The 17,255-nt window shown below is 52.7% G+C and overlaps 5 protein-coding genes across 5 annotated transcripts; 4 read left to right on the plus strand and 1 right to left on the minus strand.

Moving 5' to 3' along the window:
• Positions 1 to 311: 311 nt before the first annotated feature.
• UV8b_02445 (uncharacterized protein) lies at positions 312 to 2,468 on the plus strand (the record flags this gene model as incomplete). Its single annotated transcript, XM_043139943.1, has 6 exons — positions 312 to 462; positions 695 to 1,178; positions 1,261 to 1,582; positions 1,649 to 1,888; positions 1,956 to 2,399; positions 2,466 to 2,468. 6 exons carry the CDS (start codon positions 312 to 314, stop codon positions 2,466 to 2,468), a joined length of 1,644 nt encoding a protein of 547 aa, XP_042995877.1.
• A 1,623-nt stretch (positions 2,469 to 4,091) lies between these two features.
• Positions 4,092 to 6,772, plus strand: UV8b_02446 (uncharacterized protein; the record flags this gene model as incomplete). The annotated part of the gene is made up of 7 exons (XM_043139944.1): positions 4,092 to 4,142; positions 4,217 to 4,441; positions 4,506 to 4,579; positions 4,723 to 4,957; positions 5,099 to 5,238; positions 5,295 to 5,568; positions 5,639 to 6,772. 7 exons carry the CDS (start codon positions 4,092 to 4,094, stop codon positions 6,770 to 6,772), a joined length of 2,133 nt encoding a protein of 710 aa, XP_042995878.1.
• A 4,951-nt stretch (positions 6,773 to 11,723) lies between these two features.
• UV8b_02447 (uncharacterized protein) lies at positions 11,724 to 12,182 on the plus strand (the record flags this gene model as incomplete). The annotated part of the gene is made up of 1 exon (XM_043139945.1): positions 11,724 to 12,182. The coding sequence occupies one exon, from the start codon at positions 11,724 to 11,726 to the stop codon at positions 12,180 to 12,182; it is 459 nt and encodes a 152-aa protein (XP_042995879.1).
• Positions 12,183 to 13,092: 910 nt separating this feature from the next.
• On the minus strand, positions 13,093 to 14,009 carry UV8b_02448 (uncharacterized protein; the record flags this gene model as incomplete). The annotated part of the gene is made up of 3 exons (XM_043139946.1): positions 13,093 to 13,350; positions 13,462 to 13,763; positions 13,904 to 14,009. The coding sequence occupies 3 exons, from the start codon at positions 14,007 to 14,009 to the stop codon at positions 13,093 to 13,095; spliced, it is 666 nt and encodes a 221-aa protein (XP_042995880.1).
• Positions 14,010 to 14,633: 624 nt separating this feature from the next.
• Positions 14,634 to 16,916, plus strand: UV8b_02449 (uncharacterized protein; the record flags this gene model as incomplete). The annotated part of the gene is made up of 4 exons (XM_043139947.1): positions 14,634 to 14,717; positions 14,786 to 14,910; positions 15,023 to 16,481; positions 16,635 to 16,916. 4 exons carry the CDS (start codon positions 14,634 to 14,636, stop codon positions 16,914 to 16,916), a joined length of 1,950 nt encoding a protein of 649 aa, XP_042995881.1.
• Between the last annotated feature and the right edge of the window lie 339 nt (positions 16,917 to 17,255).

Genomic DNA, 17,255 nt, shown 5'->3' on the forward strand with positions numbered 1-17,255 from the left:
GTGTTTTTTTTTTCTCTATCCAAACCAGCCCCCTCTCACGGCAAGACGCCGGACAGATTGTGATTGTTTTGGCAATTGCGCAGTCCAAACACGCACACTGGGGACATTACTGCGCCGACACGTTTTTGCGACTTGATTCGATCCGCCTCCCGTCAGGACGCGATTCGCTACGCGTTTCGGCCGAGCCACCTGTTTGAAGCTTGCGCCATTGTTGAGGCTGCGGAAAAGATCGCTCTGCGTGGCCCTCCATCCCTCCGTGTTCCCGCTACAGAAACAGCTACGTATAACCGTCATTGTATTGACGAGCTGCAATGGCCGATAAGTCATCCGAAAACGCGGCTGAAGTCGCTACGCCCGTCGATGGTGCTGGCGCCGCTGCTGCTATAGCTCAAGACACCAAGGCTGACGAGACCAAGTCGGAGGGTGACGCTGGCGAGAAGAAGGACAACAGTTCCACAGATGGTAAGTTTTTGGCGCGGCGAGTCAAAGAGGGAAACAAATAACAAAAAAAAGAGGTTGGCACGAGATGAAGAGGGACCAAGAAAAAGGAAGAAGCGACGATGGCGTGATTGCGATTCGGAGCACGTCGTGTCGCGACTCAGTACTGCAAATTGTCGAGGGAAACTTTTCCAGTTGCTCAACCAGTTCGATGTCGAGTTTAACTCTTCGTGTGCTAACATAGTCACGCGATTAGAATTCAAGTCGGCAGATGCTGCTGCTGCTGCTGCTGCTGATGATGATGATGATGCTACGATCGATAGGCCAGCTTCGAAAAAGGAGGACGTTACCGGTCAAGATGACGCCGAAGCAAAATCTACCGCAGAACCCACCTTTTTTGACGGCGATACTACTACAGTTACCATTGCCGACACCCCGACTGCCAAAAACAAGAGCAGTCGCCGAAGATCAGTAGGCGGCGGCCTCAGCCGAAAGGGATCCAAGGCTCGTCTCACCCACACCGACGCTAAGCCAGGGGATCATTTTCTGGTCAAACTCAAGGGCTTCCCTGCTTGGCCTGCCATTATATGTGACGAGGATATGCTGCCTCATGCGCTAGTCACCAGCCGACCCGTCTCGGCTGCTAGACCGGATGGCACGTACTCTGAGCCTTTTGCCGACGGTGGCAAGCGTGTCAATGACCGAACTTTCCCGGTCATGTACTTGCATACCAATGAATTGTGCGTTTACTATTACCTTGTCGATAGGAAGCCAAATGGAGACCATACAAAATGCCTTCTTGACTAACCCCGTTCTAATCAGTGGCTGGGAGAAAAACACAAACCTGTCCGAGCTCGGTGCCGAGAAAGCCAAGGACACCATTAACGATAAGATGCGTAAAGATTTGAAAGCTGCCTATGAATTGGCCATTGAGCAACATCCAGTCGACTACTACAAGGACATCTTGAAGACCTTCCAGGAAGAACTGATGGCTCAGGAAGAGGCGGCACGACAAGCCGCTGCTACGCCGAAGAAGGGTAAGAAGGGCAAAAACAAGGCGACTGAAGAAGAGGACACCGAGATGGTAGACGTCGACGCCTCTGCCAAGAAGTCAAAGAAGCGCAAGGCTGAAGACGAGGTTGCTGTAGGTTTTGTTCACAGCGTGTCATGGGCCGCAGAGTTGCGTACGAGCTAACTCTGTATAATTCAGACGCCCCAACGGACCGACTCTGTCAAAAAGCCAAAGATCAAGCTCAACACGTCATCTACACCAAAGGCAACCAACGGTGCTGCTGCTGCCCTCAAAGTAGGCGGAGGATCCGCTGCCAAGGGTACCAAGGCCAAGGCCAAAAAGGACAAGGATGCTACCACCAAAGAGGGCGGTGAGAAGAAAAGTGAAAGCTCCAAGGAGAGTAAGATGTCGCCTGAGGAGCGTCACAAGCGCAAAGTGGTACGTTGTCAAAGCGTGCAAGGTTACAACATCAATGGAAAGCTCCTCGACACTGACCCGGTCACAGAAGGAAGTGTTGTTCTTGCGCCACAAGCTTCAGAAAGGGCTTCTGACGCGGGAGCAGAAACCCAAAGAGGAGGAAATGCAGTCAATGTCAGACTTTATAACCATCCTGGAGAAGTTTGGCAATCTCGAAGTATCTATCATCCGTGAGACCAAGATCAACAAAGTATTGAAGGCGATTCTTAAGCTTGTTGAAATTCCACGCGAAGAGGAATTCCACTTTAAAAAGCGATCGCAAACCCTTCTTGACAAATGGAACAAGCTTCTTGCTGGTGATACGTCCGGCAATGTTGTCAACGGAAATGCTGACGGTCATGGCGAGGGTAAGAAGGACGACTCTAACGGTGTCAAGGCAGATGGCGAAGCAAAGGCTGCTGATCCTGCCACGGAGTCCGAGGCTGACAAGACCGAAGCTGCCGAGCCTGCTGCTGCGAAGGTTGCCGATGAGGTATCATTCGTCACATGTTCTTCCAAAAAAAAAAATGAGAGAAAGAGATGGCTAACACTCCTACAGTAATCTGTGATCATGGCCACACCACAAGACTACCACGATATGTGGGAATAGCGGTTCAGTTGCACCATACTGCCGTCCACCTCCTTCGAAAACGAGGCTATCTGAGGGTTCTTTTTTTTTTTTTTTTTTTTTTTTTTTTTTTTTTTTTTTGCAGCTCTGTCGACTAGTTGTCCTTGTGCCGACAGAGGTGACTTTTTGGGTTGTTCATATTTTTGCGCTGTCCTTGTTTCTAGTTTCTACTTGTTGCTGCAGTCGATTTCTTCCTTGGGGCGCAAGGGTGACAAACTTTGTCACATTTTCGCAACTCCAACTCGGTCAGGGCGGAAAGCGGGTGCTTGGTGTGCAATGAATTTCTTTCGCTGATGGTGGCGCCGTGTTCTAGTGATGAGCGCAGGGATGGCGGCCCTTGGGAGGCAAAAGCCTCGCAGCAATACATCTTCGCGCACCAAAATCCCGATAGGACCCGGGATGGGGGATTCCCGTCGTCACCCCCTGCGTGAAACAAGTAGATGATGAGGGGGAAAACAGGAGGAAGGGTATAACATGCAACATCAAGGAAAACCGGTAGTATAAAAAGAGAGACTGGGAGGGTGTCGTTGGTTGATTTCGGTGGGAGTAGCGGGACTGACGAACATGTTGTTTCCATGACTGGGGGTAGTCGGAGTAAAAGGATACCATTTCCTTGATCTCTGGCCACAAAGAAGAATTGCGGGTGTCTTGATCTACAGTAGCCTTATGAAATTCACGATGGGACAAGTTCCGGGACGCCCTCTGGCAACGCATGACGAAGGGCTAGCACTGCACGGCGTGGTGGTGTTGCGTCATGATTCTTGGAGCCGTTGCCGACTCGACGGACAGCCGCGTGCTGGTCTGTCAAGGCTGGTCTGCGAGGTGGGAAACTAGAGTAGGCTGGCTGGTGACATTGGGATGAACCCAGGGCCACGCGTACTGTTCTAGGCAGTTTTTGCGAGAGGCTGGGAGTAATTGTCACAGCTGAGAATTTCAAGTATTGATGGAAAATGTGCGGCGGCACTCTGCGTGTCTGGAATCGGATGGCTGTGTAGCTGGGAAGCTGCGCCATCGTCGGACACGATGTTGTTGTTGTTGGAAATATGCACAGTGTGGGTCGTATGTTGGATACTCCTTTTCGATTATGGGATTTGCTGATTCTGACCAGCTAATTTAAACAGTATGCCCCACTAAGCTGCGATAGATGATGCTAGCTACAGGAAATAACTACTTCATACAATAGATGCCTATTGCAATAGATTCTAGCTGCTGGCTGCGGTAGGAGAATACTTCATGTAAAAGATGCCTACTGCAATAGATACTAGCTACAAGACAATACATGCAACAGCGGGTATCATATCTGTCGCAGCAGTCATCCATCGCAGCTTAGTGGGGCAATACTTTCCAAGCTAGCCAATCAGACTTAGTAAATCATATCCTAGGTCACCGCCGTAAAGCTGCGCCTTCGTCGGACACAGTGTCACGAGAATATGCACCGTGACCTGACGCGTTTGGACCTCATTTCGCGTCTCCCTCGCCAGCTACGTTCGCAGCATGGGGGGATGAGTGCGGCGTAACAACTCGCTTATACCCTCCAGATCCAAGGCTTCCTGAATAATGGAGCAAAATGAGGCATCGAGGGATACTTTTTCCCAGGAAGATCATCAGGTACTTGGCCATGAGACCAAACAAACGAATCCCCAGAGCAGAGCTAGCTGACGCCAACATGCCCACTCAAACAGGCAGCGTATATATTCGATCCGCAACAGGATGAGGGTCATTTCAGCGATCCACGGCCATCCAAGAAGCGCCGGGTAACCGGGGGCGACATCGTGGAGAGAAGCAGGACAGTCGGTGATGCGCCGTTGTTCGTGCCCCTACTCAATGGCGCAGAGAAGCCCGAATTTGCAAGATTTCGGGAGCAAAAGTTCCATGAATCTTGGAAGATGATTGACGGGCGACTCCAGGTACGCTTTTGCAATTTTCACTGTTTACAGCCGCAGTCCGTGCTAAAGACGGTGAGATTGGTAGAGTATTTTGCGAGAGTCCAACTCGACTACTTTGAATGAAGTGGCCGAGTTCGTGGCCGACGCCACTAAAGACAGGTGAACTCTTGTCCCAGGTTTGATTCCTGTATTCTGTTTCTTCGTCACTTAATCTTCCCTTCCATCCCCCCCCTTCGAACTTCGAAAGGCAGAGCGTCCCCAGAACGAGACTAATGACCGCTGGCTTGGAGCAACTCATGCAGCATCGATCAAATCCCTTCAGGGTTTATTGTAACGGGGCCGAATATAGCATCGCAAGATCTCTTGTTCGAACAACTATCTGATTCGTTGCGAAACAAGTTCACGAGCAGGTTTGTGAGACTGAAATCATCCGAGACGGTGACTCTCAAAGCTGCCTTAAAACGTACGATTCAGGGTGCCATGGCCACGGTGCAGGGCGTTGAGGATGATGACTTGCTGTCGGATGCGACGAAAGACGTAAGTAGTTGTGACCTCTGTGACCTCCGTGACCTCCAACCCCCATGAGGGGCAGCTGGCTTATCTCATAAGACTCCAAAGTTTTGCCAATACTACAGACGTTAAGAGACTACATGCTAAGAGATGGATTGCTTATTCCAGGGATTTCGTTACCTTGACTATGATCTTGAGGCTTTGGAGGTATTCCTAAAACCCCTCCAGTGTGAGCATGTTTTTGTGGCATTTCAAGATAGTGAGGGCTTTGATAGCAGTCTTCTTTCCGACCTGATTGCTTTGCTCCAGTAAGAATCAATGGCAGACCGTTTCGGAGCAAGCAGAAACTGAATCAAGTACGCAGCTCCTGGCGGCCCCGCATACCATTTACGCTATTGTTCGGCATTGCTACATCGGTGGAATTACTACAAACTCGCTTATTAAAATCGACCTGCCGCGTCATGTATGGAGGGCAATTCGATGCAGCCCAGACAGCTAGCATTCTGGAGACTATCTTCAAGGGCACCGTTGCGGCGGTCGATGTACCACTACGCCTAGGTGCCCCTCTCCTTCGAAGCATGTTGGATCGGCAACACGAACAAGTTGCTGGCATCCAGTCCTTCATAAGCTCATTGAAGGTACCTTTGCTCCTGGCCATGAAGCTGGCGCATTGCCTTGTCATTCAGGACACTAACCGCGCGGCTGTAGTATGCTTATATGTGCCACTTTTATGCGAACCCACTCAGTGTTTTGTTGTGTTGTTCAGAACCCCCTAGCGAAAGTCTCCAGCAAGAGCATTTTGAAGCGGTCCGGAACCTGCCCAGCTTTCGGCAAGCTGTGGAACGAGAAGTGCAAAAGGGCACCGTGGCTTCCTTGGAGGATGCACGATTATTGATTGAGGATAACAAACATCTTCTCAATCGAATCAGGGCAGGCCATGGCAACCGGCAATCGTGGGCAGCCCAGTTCCTTCGGTCTCTGCTGATTTCGCAAGCTGCCGGCGTCCAGAGGAGCTCCTTTTCCAGAGCCTACGTGGATGGTTTGGTCAGAGCTCAGCTGTCTTCGGATGACCCGGGCTTGGCTCAGAGCATTCGCCGCATGGACCCTGACGAGTTGTCGGGGCTTCTTGCCCGGATCGTTTCAGTGCTTGGTGAAGGGGACAGGTCACTTGGATTGCTGCCGTCTGCTGATGAGCGAGATGCGCAGCTACGCGCATCGCTCGAATCCGTCATGCAAGAGCTCGAGCATCTCAAGGTACGGGCCAAGGATGCTGGCACTGTTTTGAGGAGCAAATACAGCGGTCATAGCAAGGTCATGCGCACCACCGTCGTTGCCCAAAAAGTCCAGCTCAGCCAAGACACAGCAGCTCTTCGAGACGAGGACAACCGACTAACTGAGCTCGTGGACAAGACCACTTTGCTACTCTGCAGGCACTATCTGGATACTAATCCGAACTCGATACTGTTTTCGGAATGCTGGCTCTACGAAACCAAGTCTCCTTCCCGTGACGTGTTTATCCCTCGACCGAGGATGGTGTTTGAAAGAAGTCTCGGTCGCCCGCAAGACTACCTAGGATGCAGATGCTGCGAATCAGACCACGACGGACTCGAAGCGAAAGTACCCCCTACGTCTCTTCTTTATCAACTGTACCTAGAGGCTGGAAATCTGGTCAACGTTGCGGATTTATGGACAGCTTTCCGCGCGCTGGTGAGCCAGGGGGGGGAAGACGAGCGCAGGACATTGGTCCTGTTCTATCGTGGTCTTGCCGAAATGAGGGCTTTGGGATTTGTCAAGGCCAGCAAGAAGAAGATTGATCACATAGCCAAGATCAAGTGGCTCTAGGCGTCGGCTTGATGACGCAAATTGGAAAGACGTGCAGAAGAGCTGGGTTTCTGGCCAACAGGACACATGACAGTGTGGGAGAGAAATGTGGGTGGGAGAAGACGCCGTGATTGAGGTTCAAGAATCTTGATGGACGTGTGTGATACAACTCGAGCCATTATTGTTGTTGTTGTTGTTGTTGTTATTGTTGTTATTATTATTGCTATTAATTATTACGTTGTCGGCAATGCAGGTATGGAGACATGGCAAAAGGGCGCTTAGGACTAGTTTCAGTTTGTTTCTCATGGGCTCAGAAGCAAATATGGGGGTGGACAAAGCTGGGTTCTATTCGGGCTCGTCGTGAAAATCAATGGTTAGTTAGCAGATTGTCGGTGTGGACAGAGGAACAGACATCGGAGATTACGGCCGACTACATGTGCCATTGGACATCTTTTGCAGATTGCAGACTAGCGAGTCGGCCTGTTCGTCTCGTCTCTTTCTGCTCTAGCATGCGAGAGGCTGCCCGCGCGAACCGGCTGATCGGCTGATGATGGGAGACAAAAATGCCTGAGACAGATTGCTAAAAACAGAACTGACCAACTCCGTGGCGAAGCGCAAGTTTGATTGCGAGTACGGAGTACAGAGCACTGAGTGAGTTAGTGCGCACATACATGGATGATGGATGGAACGTGAACTGGGGGGGGGGGAGAGACTTTGTGCTCGGCGGCGCGGATAATGCGGAGTGCGTTGGGCCCTGCCCTGGGGTGAGAGAGCTGAGACATTGAGGATCAACGGACCCACTTTGCTCTTCTGTTCTGTGCAGGCAGGGCCAGCCTCGGTCCTTGCTTCCTCCTTCTGTTGGAGCAACACTTGATTGACATATGTGCGGAGTTCATGGATGTGTTGGGGCGGCTGGGGTAATTGCGGTACACAAGGTAAAGGAGGTAGGCGTCTTGTCCGTACGGAGTACTATAGGTACATGTACCTTATTCAATTACCGCATTTCCAGGCCAGGACGGAGGAGGGGGGAGGAGGCACAGGAGAAGAGAAGGAGAGAGCAGGAGGGAAGGAAGAAGGGGGGGGGGGGGGGGGTGGGTGGTGGGGTTCGTCGTCTCTGCTTGCGAGCCGACTCAGCAAAGACGAGACGAAACAGGCATGACGACGATGACTCTGGCACGGGTGATTATTGATTGCGTGGCCATCATGATGTGATGCAGGACAGGACAGACAGCGGGATGCAAAAGGATGGAAAGGCAAGACCCTCCGCAACACACACGCATACACACACACACACACACAAGCTTGGACTTGACTTGGTGGACCACATGTCTCGGAGGACTTGCTTGCTCAAACCTCTTGGCTTTCTTCTCCTTCTTCTTCTTCTTCCTCTTCCTCTTCCTCTTCCTATTCGTTTTTTTTTTCCTTTAATTTTAATTCTACTTTCTTTGGTTTTTTTTTTTTTTTCAGCTGGGCTATATAGTCTGTGGCAGACGACGGCTTCATTTATTTCCATGTCCAAAGTCGTCTGGAGTCTTGCTGCACTCTGCCCTGCCCAGTATGAGAGAGGACCGGAGAAAGCAGCGGCGCGACCTCCCCCTCCCCTCCCCTCTCTCCCCCTGCTGGCCTGATGGGCAAAGCCGGGGACAGCCAGGGATTGTCGGCGATGCAATGGGCCATACCAAATAGGTCTGGTACCTAATGCAGCGGAACACTGGGGAAGCAAAGCCGTGGATGACGTTGAAACCGGCTGTTTCGACGCAGGTGAGTCTGTGGCACGTAGCACTACTGCACGCACTACACGGTAGATCTGGTACGAGATACCTACGGTAGGTAGGTAGGTACCTACCTACCTCCTACCTTAGATGTACTCCGTAGGCACCTGATGTCTGGTACTTCTGCGCTCCCGTGCATGCTGGAAATGAGACGGGATGGCGCGGCACCAATTCCTTCCACGAGACTGGACGCTTGCACCACGCACTTGCACCACGCACTTGCACCACGCGCAGCGGGTTGACTCGTCACCTGCTTGGCGCATTGGCCCGACCCATTTCCTGGCGCCCTTTGACGTTGGCATTTCCATTTCATGACATTCCATTCCCATTCACTGGGGTTGGTTTCTGCTCGCAACCAACTCGGGTGAAACATGCTCGTCTGCCAAGTGCGTGCTTGCCGCGGTGGGATTCTGGCTCTCGCCCCCGCCTTCTGCCCCCCCGGAGAGGACACGAGCGACCCCCAGCATCACCTCGCATCCTCACCCGCCTTCTCGATGAAATAAAGTTTGTAGGCGACCCCAATCTACGGGAGCGGGGTGGTTTGAATGTCCGGCTGGAGCGCTTTGCTTTCCCCTGTCTCACCCAGCGGGAGAACCCAACGAAGGAGAAGGAGAGAAAGAGAGAAGGAGAGAAGGAGAGTAAGAGAGAAAGACAGAAGCCAGGTTGAGATGGTAACCTGTGTCTGTGCCTCTGCTGTTTTGCCGAGTACCGCAACGGACAGAACACAGAACGGATATAACGCCGTACATGACAGAACTCCTTGCGCGTCTAGGCTAGGGTAGGTTAGTTGAAGGTAGGCGCGCGAAGGTAGGTAGGTAGGTAGGTAGGTACCTAAGGTAGGTACCTTATGTACATGTAGGTAGGTACCTAGACCTAGGGGCAGCCTTGGCACTGCTCAAGCCCATCACCATGATGCTGTGCTGGCTTCTGCTTTCGGAATGGACCCCTCGTGTCATTTGCTGCTGGGGAGGAGGGGGGAGGGGGTGGGTGGCGCCTGCTCTCTCTTGGCAGAATGCCATCATACATGGCAAGCAAAACGACATTCTGCATGTTTCCCAGCCCTGCCAGAAAGCTGGTTCTCGACTTTCGACTCGACCGCAGCCTCCAGAAGAGGCCTTTTTTTTTTTTTTTTTTTTTTCAATTCATTTTTTTTTATTCCCCCCCTTTTCCCTTCCCCCTTTCTTCCCTCTTGAGGCTGCGTTGACTTGGCAAGCATGTTGTTCTCGGATCTAGCAGGCATTTCATGATCTCCGTCACGACCCATCAAATAATTTACTTGGTGCCCCGTACTCGCCCTCTTGTCAGAACGGGGCCCCATCCTTTCCGTTTCAAGGTCTCGCAAGAGAGACATGTTGCAAGCATTGATAACTTCGAGTGTCATGATGAAGGAGAGCGTCCTGCCCTTGGCCAGAGGACCATTGACCAAGTTAGGAACTAACACGCACGCTGACCGATCCCCATGTCGGGCTTATGTCTCACTTGAAACTGCGTCCGTCGCATAGAGGGCCAGGAAAGTTGACGGACGCTTCTTGCTTCCTTAGTCGCTTTCTTTACTGTTCCCCTAATTTCTCAAAATGTTGAAAATGTTGCTCCCTTCTCTGGCCTTCCAATATTCACTTTGCTTTGGAGTCTGCAATGCAGACCTGGATTCCCAAGTCAAGCATCTAACAATACTCCGTACCTTCCCTTGCTGCTTGCTTGTTGCTGACCCTGGCTGCAGGGGAAATAACTAGGTGTCAAGTTTCAACGGATGACGCTGCCAGGGAATCAGGGGCCCTACGATTCGCCAGCCACCCGCGTGGGTTGGATGGTTTGAGGGTTCGGATCATGGATCATGGATCAACTCGGACGGGGGTTAATGATGGGTTTGACCTGGCGCATCCGCCACCCCAGCAACCAAGACGACAAAGACAGCCTCCAGACATATCCATTATTAGCCTGGTAGTAGCAGGGACTCCGCAACGGACCCTTCGATTGGCGCTGGAGGCCCACTGAAAGGGCCGGGCTAACGAAATCTACAGCAGACGAGCTCTCTGATGAGTCTGATCCCAGCCTTCCTGCAGACGCTTTTACGAACCCCTGACGCATCTTGTCAAGTTACTCCGTAACGAGCCTACGACACAAGTTACAACGACCGGGTCCGGGAAGAAAACGAACCCGCCACCCCCCGCCCTTTGAGGCCATAGGGGAAGGGGGAAGGTGGGAAGGGGGGGTGTTTTTGCGTGTTTTGGTTCGTTCAAGATGGAGAAATAACAGGTAGTTAGCTCAGATCAAGGACCGACGATTTGATTAGGCTGTGTCGCATGGTCAGCGACAAGAACCAAAGAACCCGAGGCCAAAAAAAAAATTATACAAGAGGCCGGGAAGCCTTCATCATGCACGCAAAGGTGCGAGAAGCGCTTCATCAACACTTGTTGGCTTTAGCTCTCCTCCATTTCCTGCTACTCATCCCTCCTCCCACCTGGCGATACATTTTGACTGTTTCCCAGTTTAGGTACTGGTCGGGGAAAAAAGAGAGAAAAGAAAAGAAAACCGCCAAAACCGACACACACACACACACACACACACACACACACACACACACACAGGGAGAGAGAGAGAGAGAGAGAGAGGCCAGCGTGGTTCGACGCCTTCCTTTTTTTGCATCAACGTCAAACTCCTTCCCTTGGCAGCTGAAGGCAGCGTCCGCCGCGACAACTCCTCTTCCATTGACGACTTGTTGAAAGAGGTGAAAACGTGCCATCAAGGTGGCGCTGCATAACCACCCACCCGAATCCGGCAACGGCAACGGCAACGGCAGGGCAACCATTACAAAGCCGTCAATCCGTCACTTGCAGGACTCCGTGCCCGACGACAGACCTGCTCTGCTTCCTCCACAGCCGGTCATCCCACGTGGACAAGCAGATTCCAACGTTCCACCAGTGACCACTTATTGTCCTGACCTGCTCGTTGCTGGAACGCGGAAAGACTACCAAGACTGACGCTTGATTCGTGTCCTTCCCCCCCCCCCCCCCCTCCCCCAAACAAAGCTCTTATACATAGCGGCCCTGCAACTCGGCCATCCGATCCAACTTTAGAAGAAATCCAAACCCAAGGCTTTGGCGAACTGCCCCGTCTTTGCAGCGTCTTGCGAGTCGAGATTCTTCTTCTTGTTCATATTCTTCTTCTACTTTCTTCGGCTTCACCCCTCTCAAGACGCCATGATGCACCGCGAAATGTTCCCTGCGCAACAACCCCAGCGCGACACCTTCATCCAGCGCCGCATCAAACGCAACCCAGACCTGGCATTCAAGCTGCACCAGATGGCGCTTCCGCTATCCCCTCTTGTCCAGCTCACCACGGGCGCAGTGCACCCCGACTTCCCGCGCACCGTCCTCCAGTTTTGGCTATTGACCGACACGCAGCTCGAGGGCCTGGCCCACTTCTACCACCAAAAGGCCCTGTCGCCCTGGACCTCACAGTACCCTTGCCCTGTCGTCTGGCGGTCCGACGTGTCTCTGGAGGAGAAGCGTCGTAGGATGGGCAAGTTCATTGGCCTGAGGGGGTGCGAGTCTCCGTCGTGGCTCAAGTCTGAGGACGAAATAGCTGCCGAGGCGAGACTGGCCAGCATGGTCGCGCAGCAAGAAGACATGCTGAGGAAAAAGCTGCATCCCTGGTGAAAGGGGTGTGTAGGGGGAGGCTCGGAAGAGGGAGGGGGGGGGGGAGGGTTCAAACGACCTGATGATGGAAAGCAGCAACGTCGGGGTCATCTATTCGCGGCATCTAAGAAACATTTTGGCAGCAATGCCGCTTGCTTATTACCAGCACCTTTGGCCGCATTTGCCCAAGTGGTCTTTGTTTTGGTATGCTTGATCACGGCTTGGTGGTGTGCTTTTGCTTTTCTCTCTTTTTGCTTATTTTTCTTTTTCTTTTTCATATACACATGTATATATCCTGATGACTTTTGCATATAGTAGGCCCAGCATCAGCGGCTGGCCTTTTTTTTTTTTCTCTTTTTTTCTTCTTCTTTCATTCCATCATATTTTCTGTTATTCTCCAAATCATGTGTGGCAGGAGGCTTCATGTCAGGAGGGAGGATTTCATTCCTTTTTTAAAGGTCATAGCATCGGCGTTTACATTTACAGGAATACACTTTGCGCAAGCAAACAGACATTTTTCTGGCAATACCTCGTGTCGGGACATTCCCTCCCTTGCTCGTCGTCTCTTGAAAGTTGCACAAAAGGCAAGAAGCACTCCCGTTTTGGTTATGAATGTTGTTGTGCGTTTCAGTGTCATCAAAATCTTGATTGTCATTCATATACCCTGCGGTAACGCCATTGCTTTGAAATAAGCAGATGCAGTACACGTGGGCAACTCTGTCGCCACGACTGTTTATGGACCGATATTTCTCACATTTTCCGACATTTTCCCCTTCCATCTTATGTTTGGATCTGTACAGGCCGAGAGCCCCGACAAGCCAGGACGGGAAAATGCTGGCAACCGCGCCTTCTTTCCCGTGTTCTTGTCGGGATGCACCCGGAATTCGGATGGACAAATGCTCATTGCTGCATCAAAGACAATCAATCTCGCTCACTTCTTGCTCTTCTTCCCTTTGGCAGGAGTGTCCACTATTACGGCATCTTCCTCGGCAGCCCCTTCCTTTGTCGAGTCATTGAGTTCCTTCATAAAGTCGGACGAGATCTGGCCCCTTCTCTTTTCCCACCACTGCTTCTCGGCCTCCTTTTGTGCTTCAATCTCATTGAGGCGCTCGCGGAGTCTGGTGTTGGCGGCAATCTCGTGCGCGGATTGGAATATGGTCGGGCCCCAGTTCGGTGCGAGAGCATTGGCCTTGAAGCAGCAGCAGCAGGGTAATTAACATACGCCCCGTGATGCATGAAAGCTCGACTTTCTCAGGTCTGCGGAGGATGGGCGCGGGGGTGAAAAAATCGGCATGCGTACCTCTGTGACGACGTCGCGCAATTCCTCCTCCATCTCCTTTTCAGCCCGCTGGAATCTCTGCCATAAATCATCGCCGACGCTCCCTCTGAGAAGAAGCGAGCTGCACGCCTGCTTGGCCGACTTGATCTGGATCAAGCGATCAATGTCTTCAACAGCGCGTCGCAGCAGCGCGGCCTTGAGGACGCTCTCGGGAACCTTTGGCGACTTTTCCTTGCCGTCATCTGAGTCCAGATGCAGGAGAGAGAGGTACACATTACGCTGGAGGTTGGGACCGAACCACGGAGCCAGGTTGGCGCTTTCGGCTGTTGAAACGTGGACTGGTTAGCAGCTGGGGGCCTCTGGACTTGTTTTCATGCCGCATTCATGGGCATCACGGCCGCGTCTGAACAGTGGCCGCCAAAGAGTACAGAGTACCCCGTTTCAAGAAAAAACAACAACGTACCGGCCTTTCTCTTGCGATAGATGGTGGAAAAGGTCATTAGTGCTCCGCCGAGCACTAGCAAGTACGCAAATGGAAGGGCAAGACCCTTCCAGTCAACGTTGAACATTTCGGGCGTTGGGTACAGACGGACGACGTGGGGTTGCGACGGTTCGAGCAACGGGCAAGAAGCGAAACAAAGCACGCAAACACACTGGGTGGTCGTCGTCGCGGCAGAGGAGAGCGTGAAGGGGTGCTTGATGCGGATGCGGATGCGGATGCGGATGCGAATGCGGATGCGGATGCCGGGTACTTTTGTACAGGCCTGATGATTGTTCTGGCCAGATGGCAGCCGATACCGACCGACCCACTCGCAAGTTTGTTGCCAAGCGCAAAGGTGCGAGAGCCAAAAATAAAAAATACAAAAAAAAAAATAAATAAAAAACCACCCGGGCCGTTATTTCCCCGGGTTTCAGTTCAGGTCCAACAGGCAGACAAAGACTCGTCAGTGACGTGATGCACGGAGCTTCCGTCGTCCCGTCCCACTCCTCCCCCCATCATCGACCAGCTTCCACGGTGCCCTAGCCAGAGCCAGCTCGTACAATCTTGGGATTCTCGAGCTTGCCGCTAACCATCCAGCATCTCTCCCCGTGCATACACACGCTCCCTGCTCCCTAAGATTTTCGTTTGCTAGGTCTAGGTCGGTCTTCCCCGACAGTCCCTGCAACTCCCATTCCGAACGGCAGCGCTCGTCATGTTGCTCCGACTTCGTGGGCCGGATGGCATGGTCAGATTGACGGTCGAGCAATCAATGACGTTTGGTGAGCTGGGGCGCCAGGTGAGATGACAACCTCGTCTCTTCATCATCGCTCAGGAAGAGCAGCATCCTAACTAGAGGAACTGCAGTTGTTGCCGCAACTTCCCAGCTCCGTCGATCCCTCAACCGTCACGCTATCCAATGCGCCGAATGGAGGTGACGCAAAGGTCTTGGCCGACATTGCAAAGTTCAAGGTTGGGCAAATCGGGCTAAGGTGAGCATCCAAGCAGGCCTTTCCAGCAGGCCTTTCCCGCTGCACCCTCTTTGGCCTGGCACTACGAGCTTCCGGGTTCGTCAAGGAGACCGGCGGCTCTAACTCTAGGCAGACATGGCGACTTGATTTTCATCGACTACAAGCATGCTGGAAGCGCAACCAACGGCGCCACAAATGGCGAGCCCTCGTCGCTGCCGACCTCGGCGAGACTCAACGGCAAACCCGTGCTGCCCCTCGAAGACGTGCCCATCAATCCATCCCCCAAGAGAATTTCCAAGCCTTGGGAAACGGTCCGACAATCTGCGCTCGATGATCGATTAGACAAGCTAGACGGCAAGATTGCCAGGGGGCGGGATAAAATGTGTCGTCATGGACCCAAAGGCATGTGCGACTACTGCCAGCCTCTCGATCCGTTCGATCCGGCCTATCTCGCGGAGAAGAGAATTAAGTACCTATCGTTTCATTCGCTTCTCCGGAAAACCAACTCGTCGACAAACAAGCCAGAGCTGGGCAGCTCGTACATCCCTCCCCTTGTGGAGCCTTTTTATCGAGTCAAACGGGATTGTCCCGCGGGACATGCTCCATGGCCCGAAGGCGTGTGCACAAATTGTCAACCAAGCGCCATCACTCTCAACCCGCAGCCGTTCCGTATGGTGGATCACGTCGAGTTCGCATCGCCAGCCATTATCGACAACTTCATCGACGCATGGCGCAAGACTGGCGCCCAACGCATCGGCTTTCTCTACGGACGATACTCGGAGTACACAGAGGTTCCCCTGGGGATCAAGGCTGTTGTAGAAGCCATATACGAGCCGTCGCAGGTAGACGAGGTTGACGGGATAACACTCAACGCCTGGGAGAATCAGAAGGAGGTGGAACACGTTGCGCGTCTCTGCGGTCTCGAGCCGGTCGGCGTCATCTGGACTGACTTGCTCGATGCTGGCCGCGGCGACGGGTCCGTTATCTGCAAGCGACATGCCGACTCGTACTTTTTATCTTCCCTCGAGGTCTGCTTTTCCGCAAGACTCCAAGCCCAGCACCCCAAGGCCACCAAGTGGAGCGACACGGGCCGGTTTGGCTCCAATTTCGTCACGTGCGTCATTACTGGCAACGAGGAGGGCGAGATTGGCATCTCGTCGTACCAGATGTCGAACGAAGCGGTGGAGATGCTGAGGGCCGATATCGTGGAGCCGTCCGCTGACCCGACCGTCATGCTGGTTCGAGATGAAGAAGAGGATGACGGCTCGGCGAGTCGAACTCGGTACATCCCCGAGGTCTTTTTCCGCAAAAAAAACGAGTACGGGGTCAGCGTCCAGGAGAACGCGAAACCCTCCTTCCCAGTAGAGTATCTTTTCGTCACCCTCACTCATGGGTTCTTGGCCGAGCCCAAGCCAGTCTTTGTCCAGCCGAGGTTCCCCATTGAGAACCGCGAGTATTTTGGAGAGAGCCAAGATTATTCCGCTCTTGCCACAGCTCTCAAGCCATCCTCGGGCCGCACGGGCGATGACGGCCAAGAGGTTTCCAACTTTCATCTGCTTTGCTTTGTCCACCAGATGGGGATTCTATCCAAGGTATGTTTTGCCACTTTTTTTTTTGTGTTGTGTTGTGTTGTATTTTATTTTATTTTATTCCCCTTCCCCCCCCGGTACTTTCCCGTCACCTCGAGCGATTCCGGTTCGAGTCCCATCTTTTTGACCAGTCGGTAATTCTCACACTCGACACAGGACGAGGAAGCCTTGCTATGCCGAGTCGCGAGCCAACATGACCTGGCCGACTCGTTCCAGCTCCGTTCAACAGAGGGTTGGCAGACTCTGCAAGCCATCCTCCAATCGGCCGGTGAGCGACTCCCCAAGCGTCCACGGCATGGTGAAGACGCCGCCATCTGCGTGGACTCCCCTGCTTTTGCCTCGTCGTCGCCTCAATTGAGAGCGCAGCCGTCGGGTGAGCCACTGACTAAACGTTTTGCTGCCTTCAGGCTGAACAATCCACGGACGCCGATTAAATAAAGAAGAAAAACAAGAAGCAAAAGCAGAAGAAGAGGAAAAAAAAAAAAAAAAAAAAAAAAAAAAAAAAAAAAAAAGAGTCGCAGGGCGTGAATGGGCTCAGCTCAAGGCTCGGTCGGGCTAGGAGCGACAGGCAGTCATGGTGGGACGGGACGGGACCTGGACAACGTGGCAGTCGTGGCAGTCGTGGCAGCCGTGGCAGCCGTGTAGCAGCATGCTGTTATCGCGCGACGGCGTTGTTGGTCGAGTCGAGTGCAATATAGAGGCAGTGCGGGAAGGAATGGGGACTTGGCCGAGACGTCATATCAGGTGGGCAATCCGCTCAGAAGGTAGGTAGGCTAT

This window comes from Ustilaginoidea virens, chromosome 2 (assembly GCF_000687475.1).
Source record: "Ustilaginoidea virens chromosome 2, complete sequence".
NCBI lineage: Eukaryota > Fungi > Ascomycota > Sordariomycetes > Hypocreales > Clavicipitaceae > Ustilaginoidea > Ustilaginoidea virens.